Here is a 20,679-nt window from a genome sequence, read left to right on the forward strand (position 1 = left end):
CAAGAGTAGGAGGCTTAACCAACTGCCCCACCCAGATGCCCCTCAGATCTCTCTTTTTTAAAGATAAAACCAATCATCATCTCTTCCCTATGATCTCCATTATTTCACTCTCATTCACATTTAGAGTGAATATTCAGATCCTGGGAGACTATTAATCTTCTAATCCCTGTTAACTATTCAGATCCAGGGAGGCCTAAGGATCTAAACTTCTCCTCTCCAATCTCCACTTCCAGGTTTCACGAATCCAACTGTGGCTATTCAAGTAGCTCATGTTTCCTTCCCTGTAGGTGAGTACTGTACTCTGTTCTTATCCTAAGTCTTCCTCCCACTTAAGATAAAGTTTCCGATGAAGCAGAAGTACTGCTGCTCTGCTACTGCAAAATACCTGACAGCTTTTTGATTTGCCCCACTGATTATCTCAACTTCCAGGAGAAAAAGAACACAAATAAGAACTTCTTTTTCTAGACTTAATACTAATAACCTATGATTAACTGGTTGATGAAGTGACAAGAAATTAGGAAGATGGCTCAGTCAGTTGAGCCTCTGACTCTTGATTTCAGATCAGGTCATAATCTCAGGGTCACAGGATCAAGCTTGCTGAGCTCCATATTCATCAGGAAGTCTACTTGAGATTTTCTCTCCATCTCTCTCTGCTTCTCCCTGCTGAACTCACACACACTCTCTCTTTCTCTCAAATAAGTAAATCTTAAAAAAAAAAAAAAAATACCATCATCTCATCACCATATAGTTAGTAAAAAGAAAGAAGAAAAAACCACATATGATAGCAAAATTTTCAATAAAGCATTGGACAAAGTGACCTTTAAAGTCTCTCAAGATTTAGAATGTGAAAGGCTCACTCATTTGATACGCAGGAGTAAGCTATTTGCAAAACTGAAATGTAAGAAGATTTTGGGAGTCAGAACAGTTTTACTATGGACCAAAACAAAACAAAACAACAAACAATGAATACTGCTTGTAACACAACTATTTGTCCCATACCATCATTTCTAAGCTTCCTGATATGCTAGACTTTGTGTTCATATATGATTTGTTGGTTCAGCATCACTCTCCCAGAAATGACAGTTTTGGAACCTAACTAATACAAAGTGATTATAATTTAAGATTTAAGAGATGCACACAAATAATTAAGTTAAATAATGTGTTTGTGCTTCATACACAAGTAAAAATTAGCCATGTTATACTTAAAACATAACTGGGTCCTTGTAATCAATCACCACAGGATTAGTAGAGATGGTTGGTCAAAGATATTGCCCAATATGCTCTTGTAACCAAAATGCCTAAAAATATACTGGCTATTTTCATGAATCACTAGAAATTCACACCAAAAAAAAAAAAAAGTTATGTTGTTACCCTATTTATATGTAAGTATAATGTATCCAAATCTGGACTACCCTGCACAATTAGATCCAGCAAGGTCATCAAAAATTCAAAGAAAAGTAACATAGATTAGGAATATTGCTAATGTTCAGCATAAGAAAAGCAAGAAGCAGCAACTGAACACTCCCCTCCTTGAAACATTGTTTTCCTTGGCTTCCAGGATACCACACTCTCAGGTTTTCTACTTTAAAAAAAAAAAAAAAAAAGATTTTATTTATTTATTCATGAGAGACACAAAAGAGAGGCAGAGACATAGGCAGAGGGAGAAACAGGCTCCTGCATCGAGCCTGATGCAGGACTCGATCCCTGATGCAGGATCATGGCCTGAGCCAAAGGTAGATGCTCAACCACCAAGCCACCCAGGCATCCTTTCTTCTACTTTTCTTAAAACTCTTCAGGCTTTGCATCCCCCTCCTCTACCTAACTTTAAATTGTTGGCATTTAGCAGAGTTCTCTCCTAGGCCTTCATCGAGAATTTCACAGACCATGTCCAAAACTAAAGTTTGATTCCTCCTCAAATTTACACCTGTTCCAATATTCCCTATCTCAATAAGTAGACCCAGTAGCTACTCAGCTGCCCAAACCAGAAAATAGCCCTCTTTTGACTCTTTTTATACCTCACTACGTAATCAACCAAGTCCAATAAATTCTATCTTTAAAATATCTCTTAAATCAGGGTGCCTGGGTGGCTCAGTCAGCTGGGTGTCTGCCTTGGGGTCATAATCCTGAAGTCCTGGGATAGAGCCCCACAATGGGCTCCCTGCTGGGCAGGGAGTCTGTTTCTCCTTCTGATCCTACCCTCTCTCATGCTTGCTCTCTCTCAAATAAATAAAATCTTAAAAAAAAAAAAATCTCTTAAATCTATTCACTCTCCTTCATCACCTTTAATACCAACTTAATCCAGGCTACTACTTCCCATAAGGACTAGTGCAACAGTCTCCTAAACAGCCTCATGCATTTAATTCTCTCCAAACTATTCATTTGCAGCTAGACTGAACTTTTAAACATTATACAGTTACTTATTAAAAACCTTTCAAGGCTAAGTAAAAAATTGTTACCATGACTTACATAAACTCTCAAAGATCTGGCTCTTTCTTACATCTACAGCCTCATTTGGAACCATTCTCCCTCACATTTTAAGCACTACTCATATACCAAAATTTCTTCAACTCCAATAAACATGCCACATCTCACCTAAATATCTTTGCACATGCTGCTTCCTCTGTCTAGAACACATTTCTTCCCCTTCTTTGGCTAACCAACTCCTCTCTTCTGTCATCCTTTCAGGATCAGTTTAAATGTCATCTCCTAAGAGTGGCCTTCCCTGACCTCCAGACAAGATGGCATCCCCCAAAGCTCCCATAGCAATCTTCTGAATATTCCTTTCTTGATATTTGCCACAGCTATTACTCCTAATCTAATACCTGCTTGTCTCATGAATCCATAAACTCCTCACTAACAAGGACTTTGTCTTGTTCAGTAACTCTATTTCTAGTGACTACTAAAGTGCCTGAAATACATTAGGTGCTTAAAATATGAAAGTGGACTTGGTAATTACTGCATATTAAAACTACAGAAACATCTCTTGTAGCTCAAATAAGCTCAAACAAAAGAAATGCAGTGTATTTGTTCATTCAATCCAGAAATCAAAATTCCATTCAACTGAATTCAGTGGTTTAGGGTTAAAAAGAAAAAATACTGCTACATTACACAACTATTTGTCCCATGCCAACATATCTAAGATTCTAGATATGCTAAATTTCTGGTTTATATTTGATTTGTTGATTCAGCATTATTCTCCCAGTAGACTGTTTTAGAACTAGTTTGAAGTGGTTATAATTTAAGATTTCAAGACATACACAGATGAACAGCTTGATTTTATCCCTATGTACAAGTATTAAAAATATTCGTCAACCTCCCTCTCAAAATTGGCAACCCAAAGCAGCAAAGTCTTTAAAGAAGTTAGAAAAGAGGGCATGATACAACCAAGTGAGGCATCTCAGTGTTTAGAAGCTTTTCAAAAAGAAATTATATGATTACCAAAGAATTTTTAAACACAGTCACCAGTTTTAAAGTAGCATACAACTATACAAGACTTCACTGATGCTTAATAAAACAATCCAAACAAGCATAAAATCAATAAACTAAACATACTCATTTAGTAGTTATATAAAGAATTTTCAAGTATCATGAGATAGGATAAGCATTTAAATAACCTTAAGTTATGTAAAATCCTTGCTATACTTTTAAGAAACATCACAACTTACATGGGACTTAAAATCACTTGTAGAACAGAGGAAAAAAAAAACAAAAAACCAAGGATGGCTATGAATCCAAATTAAATCTAAGCTGGAGTACTTATCTCCTAAACGACCCAACCACACATGCAATATTTTAATATGAAATACAATTTCCAATTGAGGAAATGATTGATGGGCTTTTCTACTACTAAAATATACATAATTTCTGACATTTACTGTTTAGATCATCAACTCTAGAAACTCTGACAACAAAAGCTTGTTTTTGATGAATGTTTAGAGGTGATGAGGTATCAAAAGAGTTAAAAATAGAGTAAGTTTGATTTTTTTTCATTTTATTTTAATTTTAAGTAGGCCCCAATGCCCAGGCTGGGGCTTGAACTCATAACCCTGAGATTAAGAGTCACATGCCCTACCACATTCCCTCCCAGAAAAGTACTTTTATGTCTTACTTTCATTCCCTTTTCAAATGAGGAGGAAGCTCAGGTTTTGGGGGTTGCTTTTTTTTGTTTTTGTTTTTTTTTACACTCATTCTAGCTCTACCACATAAAGCCTAGTTTAGTGCTTAAAAACATGTAAAATCAAAATGGTATTTCAGATTGAAATCATATCTAAGAAGCTAAACTCTGAGCAATCATCAACTCTCAATTTAGCTTCCTAAATACAAAATTAACATGAACACAACTCAGCTCTTGTTTTTATGATTCAAGAAGTAATTCAAATAGCCAGTGTCCCTTCAGATTTTTTTTAAAAAACATATTTGCTAGGCTTTAAAAAAAAAGTCAGGCTTTTAATTTCTGTGTAAAGAGAAAACAGGCAAGAATAAAGAATATTACCTCCTAGAAAATCCATGGCTGAAACAAAAAGCAGTGTGAAATATAGTTTAATAATATATGCTAAAGAACACTGTACTGACATAAAGTAGGCACTAAATAAACACCCTTTCCTTTATAAAGTTTTGCTCAAACCTGCTCAAATTTTGCTGGAAAGGATTTCAGTGCCAAGTCAGCATTTTTCAAAATTCTGTTCTTACTCATACATTAATAACATTTTTACAAAATTCAAATTTATTCTCTTGTTCTTCTTTATGAGCTGACATCTCTTTGTTCTCCTTGGATTCTTATCTCTGCTCCTCAAAGTGTGCTGGTTTGTCTACAGAGTTAAAAGCGTCCTAGCTTTCTACAACCTCACTCTTTAACCCAAGATATTTCCAGACTAACCCAAATCCAGTCAGGATCCAACAAAGGGAATATTTATGTCTTTTACAGATTCCTTGGGCCACAGTCTTGATACCCTCATATTTGAGCAGTAGGGAGAACTTAAATTCCAAACTGCGAAAGAAAATGTCAAATCAAATGTCTGACCATTTGTTTTTAAAAGATACATACTATTAATAAGGCTACAGGAAAAATTATCTTGTCAAATCAGAAGAAAGAAACATGTAAGTTCTCCAAAACATTATATAGCACTTAAGAAAAAAATCCGGTATCTTTCTATACTATGTACAAATCACATGTTGATAGAAACAATTTTTTATTTATTATGTACCCAAATAATTATATACAGAAGCAGAAAAAGTAGTTTAATATTGACTATATAATGTTTTGACTATTTAAAATTTAGTTACTGGAGTGTTACTAATACATTTTATAGAATTTTAAAGCAGGAAAGGGCCTAAAAATTATCATGTCCAAAATTCAAGGTTTTACTGAGGAAACTAAGGCTCATAAGAAATCTCTAAATCATTGGGGATCCCTGGGCGGCTCAGCGGTTTAGCGCCTGCCTTTGGCCCAGGGCGCTATCCTGGAGTCCCAGGATCAAGTCCCACATCGGGCTCCGGCATGGAGCCTGCTTCTCCTTCCTCCTGTGTCTCTGCCTCTTTCTATCATGAATAAATAAATAAATAAATCTTAAAAAAAAAAAAAAAGAAAAGAAATCTCTAAATCACACATGTGAAATTAGTAGAGAACTCTATTCTGTCACTTAATTACCTGTGGTAATTCTCTTTCTCTAGCTAGTTTATGACTGTTTCAATACATTTATTATCCTCCCTATAAAATCACAAGTTTCTAGGTAAAGAAAGTGGCTTTCCACTCAAATGCAAAGCTGGTAGACGTGAACCATCAAATCTATGAAAGACTATAAAGTTAGCAAAGTGATGAGAAGACCAGAAAATAAAGATGACAGTCCATAATTTGGAAAACAAGAAGGAAAAGGTTCAAAAATATGTATATACACAACACGAAGAAACATGATTCAATATAACAGTATATGCATACTTCCTAGAAAAAGATCAACTTTATTATATCAGAGTTCTCAGATATTCCTTCTACTTATTTTTTTTAAATACCACTATGAAGAAGTATTTCAGAAAATTTATTGAAGTTGTGCTTCTCTTCAATGATAGTTGAAACAAAAGGCATAAATTAAAAAGATGTATACAACTTTAGAATCTCACTGTGAACTATACTAAAAATCACTACTAAACAATCTTGGCATTCTTGGGTAAGTCCAAGAGATACTTATTTATTCTCAATGTTCATCTATATCAATATAGGACTATAGAAATATTTCAACATATTAGATAAAACCCAGACTTAAACAATATAAAATTTACATTTTATGAAAATCACATTAGCAAAATTCCTAATGAAACTGTAGTGAACTGGTAACATAAAGCCTAAAACACAAGACCATGAGGCCAGGGATGGTAGGATACCACATGTCATTTCATATTATCAAAGAATAAAGGAAGGGAATAACAACAGACAGCCGCTGACACATCAAACACTTTCGCATGAACATGAGGACTGATAAAGAACAAATTTTCCACAAGTATTTTAAAAACCCTGTACCCCACAATACAATAAATCTGCCTGCTACTTACTGATTAGGAACAACTGCTCAAAAGGGTGAGATATTCCAGACTGCACAATATTTAAGAAAAAAATCTGTTTCTTAATATTTTAGTGTATTTTATTATCCATCAAGTTACATAATGCCATAAGCAACTGATACTTTACTTTTTCTAATTAAACTCCCTGGAAGGGCCAGACCTAAACAAAAGTATTAGTCACATACCTTCCCCTATAAGCATACTTATGCTTATAAATGTTGTGCGCTCCCTTCACAATGCTTCATTCATTCATTTACTCAAATAACTTAAATGACCACCATTTATATGAAAAAGGTGAATACAACTTAAGACTTTGCCTTTCAAGTTACCAGGAAACAAAGTACATATGCATGTAAACAAAGCCAAAATAAAATGTAATAAATGCTATAATTGATACACATATTGCTAAGTGAGCTTAGAGGAGGAAGCAATGCTCTGAGTATATATCGCTCAAGCATCCCATTTATCAGAACTTATCCAAGTAAAGCAATTTCTGAAATCAAGAAAACTAATTCCTAATTTCTCAGTGAAGCTAAGAGGTACCTTTCACCCTAGCCATTTATTATCAAAATATTTTAATATCCCAATGAATATTACTGAAGTTTGCTTCAAGATACTTATATTTCCTTAACAATCTTTCCTGTAGCACTGCCTCACATGATTTTTATTTCCAAACAACTTTAAATTCTATTTCAAGAGCAGTGGTTTTTTGTGGAATTCTTAAGAGTGGACTTTGGGCTTAAAGAATCTCAACATTTCTTCATTTAACATTAGTATCTGTAAACTTGGGATGTGATACACCCTTCCTTATTTATAAAACTTAGAAGCCAGTTTGAAAGAAATTTGCTCATATAACTTAAGCATAAAACAAACAGCACAAAGAATGACTTTAATACACACACAGGGATCCCTGGGTGGCTCAGCAGTTTAGCGCCTGCCTTTCTTTGGCCGGCAGGGAGTGATCCTGGAGTCCTGGGATCGAGTCCCACATTGGACTCCCTGCATGGAGCCTGCTTCTCCCTCTGCCTCTGTCTCTGTCTCTGTCTCTGCCTCTCTCTCTCTCTTTCTGTGTGTCTATCATGAGTGAATGAATAAATAAAATCTTAAAAAAAAATACAAAAAAACCTCAGAGACTGTACTAGTAGTATTCAGAAATCCAAGTCATAAATGTTTAAGCAGAAACCTTTTCAAGTATTTTCCTCTTTTCTAAATTAACTGCACAGTATTTATTATATTCTATAATTTATTAAAATATAGCAATCTGATTCTAAGGCGTTAAGCTTTACCATATAATCAGGAGAAACAAACTCTACTTGATTATTTTTTAAAAGATGAAAACTAGATAACAAGTCTAGCCATAACGCACATGGGCAGCACACATTTTACAGCTAACTGTAGCCCAAAGTCAACCCAAAACCATATTCACAATAAAGCCTGGTCTTCCAATCAACACATTGCTGTTTTACCATAATCACTTTTCTTCTTGTTTGTATTACAAATTGTTTTTAACTCAATAACCCATAATTTGTATATCAATACAAATCCTGTTTAAGAGGCGTTGTAGAGTACTAAAACTAACATTCTGTATAAGGAGAGACTTGGTAGGAAATCTGTTAACTATACCACCCAGGTAATTTTGTAGACCTTTGCAAGGAAACAGAAATAAAACTATCAGATCATTACATTTTTTAACTAACATATGTTACAACACAATTAAAATGACCACATTTTAGGGCACAAATTCTGAGAGCATGAATATACAAGTATAATCACTGAGACAATAATATATATGTATATTTATATAAATATATATATGTATGAATAATTGATTAAACAGATTTCTGTTAAAAGTACCTAAGATGACCACTTACACACAACATGAGCTCTCCTGGCTCCAGGTCCCTTGTTGAGAGAAGTAAAAAGAAAGCTCTCCCTCATCTGATTATCTATAGCATTTTATCTATAAAGCACCATACCACATTTTCCTCTTATAAAATGAATAATGCATATTTTGCTGTCCCTATAAGATCTATGTTTATGTTTCTACCACCCATAGCCTAAACTAGATAACCATTAACTAGCAGTCAATAAATAAGTTTTTTGGTTGAATAAACAACAGCATGCACTCACATGCTCACTCTCACTCACACATATAAACACACCAAAGGGGGAGAGGGGCTGGGAACTTAAGTTTTGCCACAAGCTCAATATGAATTATGTGATAGATCAAATAAAAATCTAATAATACAATAGAAATGTGGTATCCAAACCAAAGGCAGCTAGAATCTCAACCTTTCCTTTTGGTATTTACGCTGTATTTGGAATACAGTATTAAATTTATTTTGAGGTGGTCATTAAAAACTTAGGAAGGTTTAATGATTGCTTATTATTTCATGGTACTAATAAAGAATGGGTAATTTAAAAATATCTGAGTTGAGGGTCAGAAAAATTTACATGAATTGCTGCCACTAAAATTTTTATATAGAAAAACAGACCCTAAAATGAATCTTTTTACCTCTTTCGAATCAAAGTAAGAGATTTTATAACTTAAAAGTACTTTTTTTCTACAATGCTCATTACTTTTTAATATGGAAAATAATTTTTTTGAAAATAATTTAAATAATATTTATTTCCATGCATGAAGTACTCTAAGTTTCATAGCATTTCTTTTTTTTTTTTTTTTTAAGGTCTTATCTATCTACTCATGAGAGACACAGAGAGAGAGAGGCAGAGACACAGGCAGAAGGAGAAGCAGGCTCCATGCAGGGAGCCCGACACGGGACTCGATCCCGGGTCTCCAGGATCACACCCCAGGCTGAAGGTGGCACTAAACCGCTGAGCTACCCAGGCTACCCCATAGCATTTCTTATAATCTGATTTTTCATCTATTAATATCTTTTTTTTAAGATTTTATTCATTCTTCAGAGACATAGAGAGGCAGAGACATAGGGAGAGTTCTGAAGAAGCAGGCTTCCTGAGGGGAGCCAGATGTGGGACTCAATCCTGGACCCCAGAATCACTCCCTGTGCCAAAGGCAGACACTCAACCACTGAGCCACCCAGGTGCCCCATTAATATCTTCCTTAAGCATCTGTACATCTGTACTTAAGCATAAATATAAATAATAAACATTACTAAATAGTAACCATGATGCTTTCTTGTGATGAACAAAAAAAAAAGTTATAGAAAAATAAACAAGAAACACACACATGAAAAGGAAGAAAGAACAAATCAAATGCCAATGGTACATCTGACTAATTCAAAGGTTCCCAGGAAGGTATAAGTAAATCTTTAAAGACGCAGAACTTGAACCAAGATTTAAGTTAAATGACCCAGAAAACAAACTGTTCATAGTATACTCAGCAATCAGATCATTCTGGATGAAAAAGACACTTAATGTTGGGAAACAGAATAAAGTTTAGAACAATAAACAAATTAATTTTGAGAGAATCCTGAAAGCCAACTTAAGAAATCTGGCTTATAGTCATTAATTGAAGACTTTAGAGCAATAAGATGACATGAAAAAGGAAGCATTTAAGGGAAGAGTCATCTTGTAGAAGTCCATAGGATAGCTTTAATGTTAAATGGAGTAGAAGCTGAGAAATCTATTTGGAACTGAACAATAAATCAGGACTACAGCAGTAGAAAAGGCACAAAAGGAATAGATTTACTAATTACACAAGCAAGGCAGAGTCTAACAAAGAATACTCCAAGATTTTGTATGTAAGTACCTCTAACCCACAGAAAGAAAAAAAATATGGGGTTTAAAGTCAGCCAGATCTGGCTCAAATTTATGCTGTGTAACTTTAAAGAAATTATCTAACTTTTCTGAGAGCCTTAGTTTCCTTAGATATAAAATAGTATTTATCTTATTTGGGTTTTGAGAGGATTCAATAAGAAAATGCATATAAAGCACTAAATAGATGTGATTTTTACCCTTCTCTCTTGGCTCCCTGTTCTTTATCCCTTAACAATTCTGTCTGAGAAATAATTAGTATAGTAAGTAATCTGTCCACAAACTATCATTTTAGAGTTGGTAAAACTGAGTTAGGGGCACCTGGGTGGCTCAATCAGTTAAGCATCCAACACTTGATTTCAGCTCAAGTCATGATTTCAGTCCTGAGATCAAGCCTAATTTTTGGCTTCACACTGGGCATGGAGCCTGCTTAAGATTCAGTCTCTGGGGCAGCCCCGGTGGCTCAGCGGTTTAGCGCCGCCTTCAGCCTAGGGTGTGATCCTGGAGACCCGGGATCGAGTCCCGCATCGGGCTCCCTGCATGGAGCCTGCTTCTCTTTCTGCCTGTGTCTCTGCCTCTCTCTCTCTCTCTCTCTCTCTCTCTGTGACTCTCATGAATAAATAAATAAAATCTTTAAAAATAAAAAAAAAAGATTCAGTCTCTGCCTCTCCCCCTCACCACCACCAATTCCCCCCCACCCCCCACACAAATCCTGTGCTTTTGCTCTAAAACTAAATAAATAGGGGATCCCTGGGTGGCGCAGCAGTTTGGCGCCTGGCTTTGGCCCAGGGCGCGATCCTGGAGACCCGGGATTGAATCCCACATCAGGCTCCCGGTACATGGAGCCTGCTTCTCCCTCTGCCTGTGTCTCTGCCCCCCCCCCCTCTCTCTCTCTCTCTCTCTGCGTGACTATCATAAATAAATAAAAATTTTAAAAAAAATAAAAAATAAAAAATAAAAAATAAAACTAAATAAATAAAATTTAAAAAACAAAAAACTAGGTTAATGAGAAATTAAATGTCTTAATGACATAAAACCAGCTACCTTCACTGTTGGCCCCATTAGACAAATATATCAACCCATAAAACACATGAAATTATGAACAAAGAATCTTCTTTAGGGGCACCTGAGTGGCACCATCAGTTGAGCATCCAACTCTTGGTTTCAGCTCAAGTCGTGATCTCAGGATCATAATATCAAGCCCTGAGTCCCACTCCATGCTCAATGCAGAGTCTGCTTGAGATTCTATCTCCCTCTCCCTGTTTTCTCTCACTAATATAAATAAATCTTTAAAAAAAGAAAAAGATATATCCTCTAATACAAAGAGGGCTCTATTCATAAATTTAAAAAGACTTAAGGTTGACTGTTTCCTTAATATAAAAAGGATAATGCATTTTAAAAGAAAACCTTTTTTTTTTTTTTGCATATATACCAAATTCTAGTGCAGGCTGAATTTCCAAATGGGGGCTTTTCCATTAGAGAAGGAAAATTAATGGTATAAAATTTCTTCTTTTTAACTGAGATTAAATATAGGAAAACTTCAGACACATCAATAAATTTACTCACCTTCCATGAGCATGAAAATTTAGACGCAAAAACTGGTCCTCATGTGAAACTGCTCTTTTGGCACGCTGGTGTTTTTGGTGTAATGAATCCACATCATAAGATAATCCTTCATAATGTCTAATGTATTTATTTAAAGGATTTCCATACTGACCTATAAAAAATAAACAGTTTGAATTAGTATCATCCTGACTTTCCACTCCAGTTCTAATATGATTCCATGATTATTCAAATATCTATAAATATATATGAAAACAATTGTCTCACTAATGTATTTTAGTTTACATACAGTTTTTTTTTTTTTAACTTACCATAAAGGGAATTTCAACCACACATAAAAGTTTGAAATTTTAACCACAGGTTTATATTTGATGTCTTTTATCAGATTAAATTTTTCATGAATACTTTGTTGATAAAAACTACCAGGACTTTAAAAAAAAACAAAAAAAAAACTACCAGGAACAGATGCTGCCTTTTGTCACCTTATCTTTCCACACCCAGTGAGTTAATTATATACATTTTTCCTTTTAGTTTAATATGATGAATTAAATTGACTGATTTTCTAACATTAAACCAACTATGCATTACTGAAATAAACCCCACTTGGTCACGTTGTATCATCTTTTACAGTCACAAGGGAAGTTGGTCTGTAGGTTTCCTTATTTGTACTACCTTTGCCAAGATTTGATATTAGAGTAAAAGAGAAGTTGGAAAAGAATACCTTTTTTTCAATTTTCTGGAAACACTTATATAGAATTGGTATTAGTTCCTCCTTAAATGTTTGGTAGAATTCACCAGTAAAGCCATCCTGGCCAAGAGTTCTCTTTTTGAAATGAGATTTAGCTACAATTTCAATTTCATATATAGATAAAGTGCTAAGCAGGTTATCTGCTTCTTGAATGAGGTTTGGTAAGAATTTCCCATTTCACCTAAATTGTTATAGAGGTAAAGTTATTCACAATACGCCCTTATTATATTTTCTTATATCTTTTGAATATAGATTCATTCCTGATATTGGTAATCTATAATTTGTCTCTTTCATTCTTGATCAGGGTGGCTAGAGATTTACTGATTTTATTGATCTTCTAAAAAAAAAAAAAAAAAAAACTTTTGTTTTATTTTTCCCTTATTATTTTTTCTATTTGTTAATTTTCACTTTGAACTCATTATTTTCTTTTTTGACTTTGTTTCATAAGGTAATGCCACTGATTTAAGACTTTGTTTCTTCTCTAATTCAAATGTTTAGTGCTATAAATGTCTCCTTAATACAGCATTAGCAGCATCCCACAGATTTTGCTATGTTACCATTTTTGTTCTATTCAACATATTTTCTGATATCCTTTTTGATCCATGTCCTTTTAGAAGTCTGCTACTTTCCAAATACCAAGGATTTTTCAATTACCTCTGTTACTGAATTCTAATTTAATCCCACTATAGCCAGAAACGTTGCTTTTTTAAACTCAGAAACAATTATTTTATAATAGAATATGATCTAGCTTTGCAAATATTTCATGGGCAATTGAAAAGAATGTGTATTCTGCTATTAAGAGTGAATGTTCTAGAAACGTCAACTCTGCTCTTATTGCGTATTCTATAAATGACAACGAGGTCAGTACATCTGGGTGGCTCAGTTGGTTAAGGGTCTGCCTTCAGCTCAGGTCATGATCCTGGGGTCCTGGGATTGAGCCCTGCATTAGGCTCCCTGTTCAGCACAGGAACCTACTTCTCCCCTTCCCCTGATCATACTCTCATGTTCTCTCTCTCTCAAATAAACTAAATCTAAAATAAATAAATAAATAAATAAATAAATAAATAAATAAATAAATAAAACTCAAATGTTCATTAGAAAAACAGTGTCAACTAGGTCAAGGTGGTTGCTGGGGTTGTTTAAGTCTTTATATCCTTACTGATTTTCTATCTACCTGTTCTATTATTGAAAGAGGGCTAGTAAAATCTGTGATTTTTTCTATTTCTCCTTGCAGTTCTTTGCTTCAGTAATTTTTGAAGCTGTTATTACACACAAAGATGTTAATGACTATCATGCCTTTTGGGTTAATTCATCCTTTATCATTATCAAATGATATTCTTTATTCTTTGTAATATTCTATATCCTAAAATCTATTTTGATATTAATATGGCCATTACCCTCTATTTGGGGAGCTAGCATAGTGTGTCTTTTCCCATTCTTTTAACCCATTTGTGTCTTGATACTTGGCTTGTCCTAGGCAGGATGTAACTGGGTCTTTTTTTTTTTTTTTTAAGTAATCTCTACACCCAACATGGGGGTCAAACTCACCTGAGAGCAAGAGTCAAATGTTCTACCAAATGAGACAGCCAGGCACTCCTCCAGTCTTGCATTTCATCCACTCTGATAATCTCTGCCTTTTAATTGGGATATTTAGATCATTTACATTTAAAGTAGTTACTAATATGGTTAGGTTTAAGTCTATCAATGCTATTTATTTCTATTTGACTCATCTGTACTTTGGATTAATTTGGATTGTTCCCTTTTCCTTGTTTTGGATTAATTTTTTTTTAAAGATTTTATTTATTTGAGAGAGAATGAGCAGGGGGAAGGGCAGAGGGAGAGGGAGAAGCAGACTCCCTTCTCAGCAGGGCTCGATCCCAGGACCCCGGAGATCATGACCTGAGCCAAAGGCAAATGCTTAAATGAGCCACCTAGGCACCCCTGGACTTATTTTTTTTTTTTTTTATGATAGTCACAGAGAGAGAGAGGCAGAGACACAGGCAGAGGGAGAAGCAGGCTCCATGCACCGGGAGCACAACGTGGGATTCGATCCCGGGTCTCCAGGATCACACCCTAAGCTGAAGGCGGCGCTAACTTATCCCAGCCTACCTTCAACTGTTAAACAATACTTCAGGTATAAGAAGCTAACATTAACATACTTCCATTCCTCTCCTGCTGGACTTTAGGTTATAGACATTATATATTTCACTTATACATATCCTTTAAACCTCACAATATATTGTTACTGTTTTGGCTAAAACAGAATTATCTTTTAACGATGTTTAAACAACAAGAAAAAAATCTTCCCTAATTAACATTTCCAGGGTTCTTTATTTCTATGAATCCATATTTCCATTTGGTATCATTTTCTTTCTAGATGACTTCCTCTAACATTTCTTCTACTGGTAAAAAAAAAAAAAAAACAAAACCCTTCCAGCTTTTGTATGTCTGAAAGTCTTTATTTTGTCTTCATTTTTGAAAGATACTTTCACTGGGCATTCCAGGCTGTCAGGTTTGTATTTTTTTCTTTAAATACGTTTAAAATGTTGCTCCACCATCTTTTCACTTGTATTCCTTCTGAAAAGAAATCTGTCACCCTTATCTGTGCTCCTCTGAATATAATGTATCTTTTCCCTCCCTGGTTTGCTTTTAAGATTTTCCTCTTTATCACTGGCTTTGAGCAATTTGATTTCAAAGTGCTTCTTCATATTTCTTGAGCTTTATTTCAGTGAACTTCTTGGATCTGTGGGTGGACAGTTTTTCAACCACTATTTCTTCAATTTTTTTTTTTTTTATTTTTAAGCTCTCTCCACCTTTCCCCAGAAGGACTCAAATTATACCAGGTCACTCAAACTTTTCCCACAGTCAACTAGTGGTTTTTCACAGTCACTGAAAATCCTTTTTTCTTGGAGCAGCTGGGTGGCTCAGTCAGTTAAGCATCTGCCTTCCACTCAGGTCATGATCTCAAGGTCCTGGGATCAAGCCATGCATCTGGCTCCCTGCACAGCAGGGAGTCTGCTGCTCCCTCTGCTCCTCCCCCTGCTCATGCTCTTTCTTTCTCATATAAGTAAATAATCTTTTTTAAAAATTCTTTTTTCTCTTTTCATTTTGCTTCTACTGCTGTATCTCCTAGTTCACTAATATTCTGCAATATCTAATCTGTTGTTAATGCCATCTACTGTATTTTCCACTGAAAACAGTATAGTTTTCATCTCTACAAGTTAGATTTGTGTTTTATATTTTCTACGTCTATACTTAACTTTTTAAATATATGAAATATGATTATAATACTAATAATGTTCTTGTCTGTTAATTCTACAACTTGTGTCACTTCTAGGTTGATTCCAATTAATTGCTTATTCCTCTCATTATGGATTGCTGTTTTCCTGCTTCAATGCATGCTATAATATAATCTTTCACCAAATGGATGCCAAACATGACAAATTTCACTTTGTTGGGTGCTAAGCTTTTTTGTATTTTTATAGATATTCTTGGGCTTTGTTACAGGAGAAAGTATGGTTATTTGGAAATAGTTTGATCTTTCTGGGTCTTGCATTTATGATTTGTTAGGCAGATCTGGAGCAATACTCGGTGTAGGGCTAATTATTCCTCACTACTGAAACAAGACCTATCTGACTAGTCTACCCCACTGCTCCACAAATTATGAATTTTTTTCACTCTAGCCAGTGAGAACAGGCACTATTTTTTGCTCTCTGTGAACATGGGGCACTGTTTCTTTCTCTGGCCTCAGATAGTTTCTTCACATGTATGCACTGATCAACTGTCAAACAGTAGGGGAATCCTTTACAGATGCCAGAGATTCTGTCTCTATGCAGCACTCTTCATTCTGATATTCTGTCTGTGAACTCTAGTTGCTTTAGTTCCCCTTAACTCTCAGTTTCATGTTCTCAACCTAGAGAGTTAGTTGGCCTATATCTAGATTCCCTCCCATATCATCATTGTAGACAGCAATTTTCTCAAGATAGAAAGCTGAAGCAATCATAGGTCTTGCCTCATTTGTTTCTCCCTCTCAGGGATCACTGTCCTTTACCACCTGGTGACTAGTGTCTTAAAAACTGTGGTTTCTCTGTTTTTTCCTAGTTTCCTTAGTTTTGTTTTGTTTTTGTTTTTTTTTCAAACAAGGGGGAAAATCTGGTCCTGGTTTCTCCATCTTCACCGTGAGAAGAAGTCAAAACTAGTGATTACCTCAGAAATCAAAATTTCTTCCTAAAGAAAACTGTCCTGGGCAGTCCCAGTGGCTCAGCAGTTTAGCGTTGCCTTCAGCCCAGAGAGTGATCCTGGAGACCTGGGATCGAGTCCCACATCAGGCTCCCTGCATGGAGCCTGCTTCTCCCTCTGCTTGTGTCTCTGCCTTTCTCTGTGTGTCTCTCATGAATAAATAAATAAAATCTTTAAAAAAAAAAAAAAGAAAAAGAAAGAAAGAAAACTGTCCTCTTTTATAAAACAAAACACTTTTTTTTTTTTTTTTTTTTTTTAAACAAACCATAGGGGCAGCGCCTGGGTGGTTCAGTCAGTTGGGTGTCTGCCTTTGGCTTGGGTCATGATCTCAAGGTCTTGGATCAAGCCCCACATTGGGTTGCCTGCTCAGCAGGGAGTCTGCTTCTTCCTCTGCCTCTTACCCCCTCTCATGCTCACAGGCACATGCTCTTTCTCTCTTTCAATTAAAAACAAAAAAAGAAAAGAAAAGAAACTATAATGGTTTGTCTAATGTATTGCATGAAGCCTAAGTGTCCATCACTAAATTTTCTGTATATACAAATCATTGTACAGTTAAGGACACAAATTCTTACATCAAATCATCTAGTTTAAGTTCTGAAAACTGCACAAGATAGATATATTCAACACTACTGAACAGTACAATTAGAAATAGTTAAGGTTATACATTTTATGGTAAGCATTTTTTTTTTACCAGAATAAAAAATTATCTGGTTTAAATCCCATTACCTTCATTTATTAGCTTTTTTCCCTGACCAAATGGAAAACTCAGCTTCAGGGCCCCATCTTTAAAACTGGAGAGAAGCAGAATATCTCTCTCTTAAGGCTGTTTGGATTATGATTTAAGCCATGTGTAGTTATTAGCAAAGGGCCTACAATACCATAGAGGCTTAGTAAATTATTCATCATCATCATCATCATCATCTCCATCTCTTCCTCCTCCCACACTTGCCTTTGAGACCTACATATACAAATTAAGGCCATAAATTGAGGAATAAACACAGAACTGGGTTTTCATTTTGATACTTCCTAGCCATGACTAACTAGATGAGCTGGGTAATTATTTAACTTTTTTAAAACTTCAGGGCTCTTATTTATAAAAGAGACAAGGGCTATCTTAAATGCAGATAAACTGCTTAGCACAAATCCCAGCATTAAAAGATCATTTAATTTAAACTATTACTGAGTCACTTCACTGTACTCTTGAATGCACTGCTCTCAAGAGTGATGACAAGAATGGAGTCCAAAACTAGAATACAAAGTTATCTTTGCAACTAACAAAGACAATAGAGTGAAGCCAGGGTATAAGAGATGATAAAGTCTGCTAGTATGAAACTTTTAAAAATCAAGACTAAATAATGGAATCAAATATACTATACATTATCCATATTCTTTAAAAGTATTTTTAGTCTATACTGGGGTTTAAAATATACTCCACACAAGAGAAAATATCAAAAAGAAATTAAAAATGAATAAGTTGTAGTATAAGAACTTTGGGGTAGTTTATTTTATTTTGAGAATCAATCTAGAATTTCCATTGGATTACTGAATTGTACTTAAGTGGACTGAGTAACCACAGCATGAACCTGGCTTTGCAAAGTTACTGCTTCCACTACTTTTTCAGCACCAAAAAAGTCAACTTTTTAAGTCACAGTTCAGATTAAGTGTTCTGCCATTTCTGATAACTTAAAACAATAAATACTGCTGTTTTGGTGACATGTGATAAAAGCTCAATTATTTGCATGGATGGAACACTACTGGGAGAGTTATTAAATAGTCATGTTTTCTCTGTCCCCCACACAAAGGAATTTTCTAAGGAAAGATAATGTTTACTTTCCACTGGCAAAGGATCTGAGTGATCTTCTGAATCTTTATAATTGAGGTAAAACATGATTCACAGATTTTAACTGGTAAAGTTAAAAATGCTACCCAGAAACATGTAGTTATCAAGTCCATGTCATTATCATTTTCTACATAAGACTTATGTTTCTATGTTAATTATGCCTAAATATCAGTATTTATGAAAGGATCTCAGTAACATAAAAAAAATCATTAAAGTTAAGATAATGTATTAAAACTGGATTATGTAATTTATATCCCCTAATACTTGATAAAACAAAGGGGGAATCCATAAGAAAACAACTTAAAAAAGCAGTCCATCCTCACATATTAAAAAAACAATAAAAAATTCCTCAAGAACTGAAACCAAGTAAGAAAAAGATATAGCCAGTGTGTGTTGGATTAAGCTAAGCTAATACAGGTTCACGAGCAGAAGAGCTCTTTCCAATTCTGCATTCATTGACATTATGTTGGTAGCCTGAAATCAGCCAGGGGTGGGAGTGGAGGGGGCCAGTAATTTAAACCACTGAAGTTAGAAAAGGCTAAAATCAGAGGGTTTTTTCTTGTTTTCAAGAGAGTCAGTGCACTAATACAACACTGGGCATAACTAATTGTATAATCTCTCAAACAGGTAGCCAAGGAAATAAACAGAATATTCGAATGAGAAAGTGGAAAAGTATAACACATTGGACTCCTGATGCTGTCCCTAATGCTCGGAAGTCCTACAATTCACTTATTTTTAAAACTCAAAGGAGAACAGAGCTCTGGAATTCTCAAAAAGGTTGAATATGGTCATGACTCCATGACTGGGCAAAAGTAAAACACAAAATAGTCAGCCCCTGAAACTTTGGCTCAGAAAAAAGGGGGAAAAAACTATCCACATTATATCACAGCAAAAAAACAACAACAGGGCAGAGAAAAGCCACACAACCATAAACATTGTCCAAATATGCTAGAGCAAAAACAACTAAAGAAGCAAAACAAAACAAAAAAGCAAAATAGAAAATAATCCAATTAAGAAGAAAATTAAAAAACATTTGAAAACAATCCTGGACAAACTGGAATCACTTTTAGATAATATTAGGATCTTGTTAATTTTCTTCATACGACAGCTTCATACAATAGCATTGTAGCTATATAATAGAATATTCTGAACTTTTAAAGTTATATTTTCAAGTATTCAGGAGTAAATTGACATGCATAATTTTCATTGAAGGGATTCCAGGCAGGACAATAAGAAAAAGGATGTAAATTGTTACATCAGTTTCCACTTCTGGCTATAATGGAGAAAAAAGGACTGAATTTAATCTACAACTACCATAAGCAATTAGAAAACTGTACAAAATACATAATAAGATAAGCAAATGAGGTGAAATCTACAACCAGCCCAATTCACTAACTACAAGTAGATTCCAGACCAATGTGCAGGCTGGAAGAACCCAAAAAGCTTGAGGGTCTCAGGAATTGAGGAGCCAGATACCCACATTCAGGGAGGTCAGGCATTCAGAATTCGTGGGTCAGCCAAGAAAAAGCTGAACAGAGAGGGCACTCTGAGACGTAAAAAGCAGTCCACTTAAGGGTTTTGCTGAGTACGAGTCTGAACATAGGGGAAAATAAACTATCTCAGGCCAGAAAAACTAACCACACACAAAAAAAAGTCAGCAGAACAATCTTCAAAGCCAATTAACAGCTGAGAAGTGTTCATATTCCTACCATGCAGGAAAGAAAGACCTGTAATCTATGGAGCATTGGGTATAGCCCTCAGAAAAACATCACCTTATTCACGGGGTAAAATTAGCCATACATTAAAGCTGTTGTGGACCTTACCCTAACAAATTTTATACATTTTCCAAAGGATTAAACAGACTCCAGGTAGTTTAACCATACACCAAAATAGTCAGACAAGATCTAAAGGACAAAACCAAACATGTGAAAAAGTAATAATCAAATGATCTACATCCAATCAAAAATTATCATGCATGTAAAAAAAAATCAGGAAAATATAT

The 20,679-nt window shown here is 35.0% G+C and overlaps 1 protein-coding gene across 1 annotated transcript in view; it reads right to left on the bottom strand.

Moving 5' to 3' along the window:
• Positions 1-20,679, bottom strand: part of ADAM10 (ADAM metallopeptidase domain 10) — a 126,904-nt gene that overhangs the window by 80,414 nt on the left and 25,811 nt on the right. The window contains exon 2 of the mRNA XM_025472659.3: positions 11,854-12,004. Within this exon, the coding sequence (XP_025328444.1) occupies positions 11,854-12,004 (151 nt within the window). The remainder of the gene's footprint in view (positions 1-11,853; positions 12,005-20,679) is intronic.

This window comes from Canis lupus, chromosome 30, assembly GCF_003254725.2.
Source record: "Canis lupus dingo isolate Sandy chromosome 30, ASM325472v2, whole genome shotgun sequence".
NCBI lineage: Eukaryota > Metazoa > Chordata > Mammalia > Carnivora > Canidae > Canis > Canis lupus.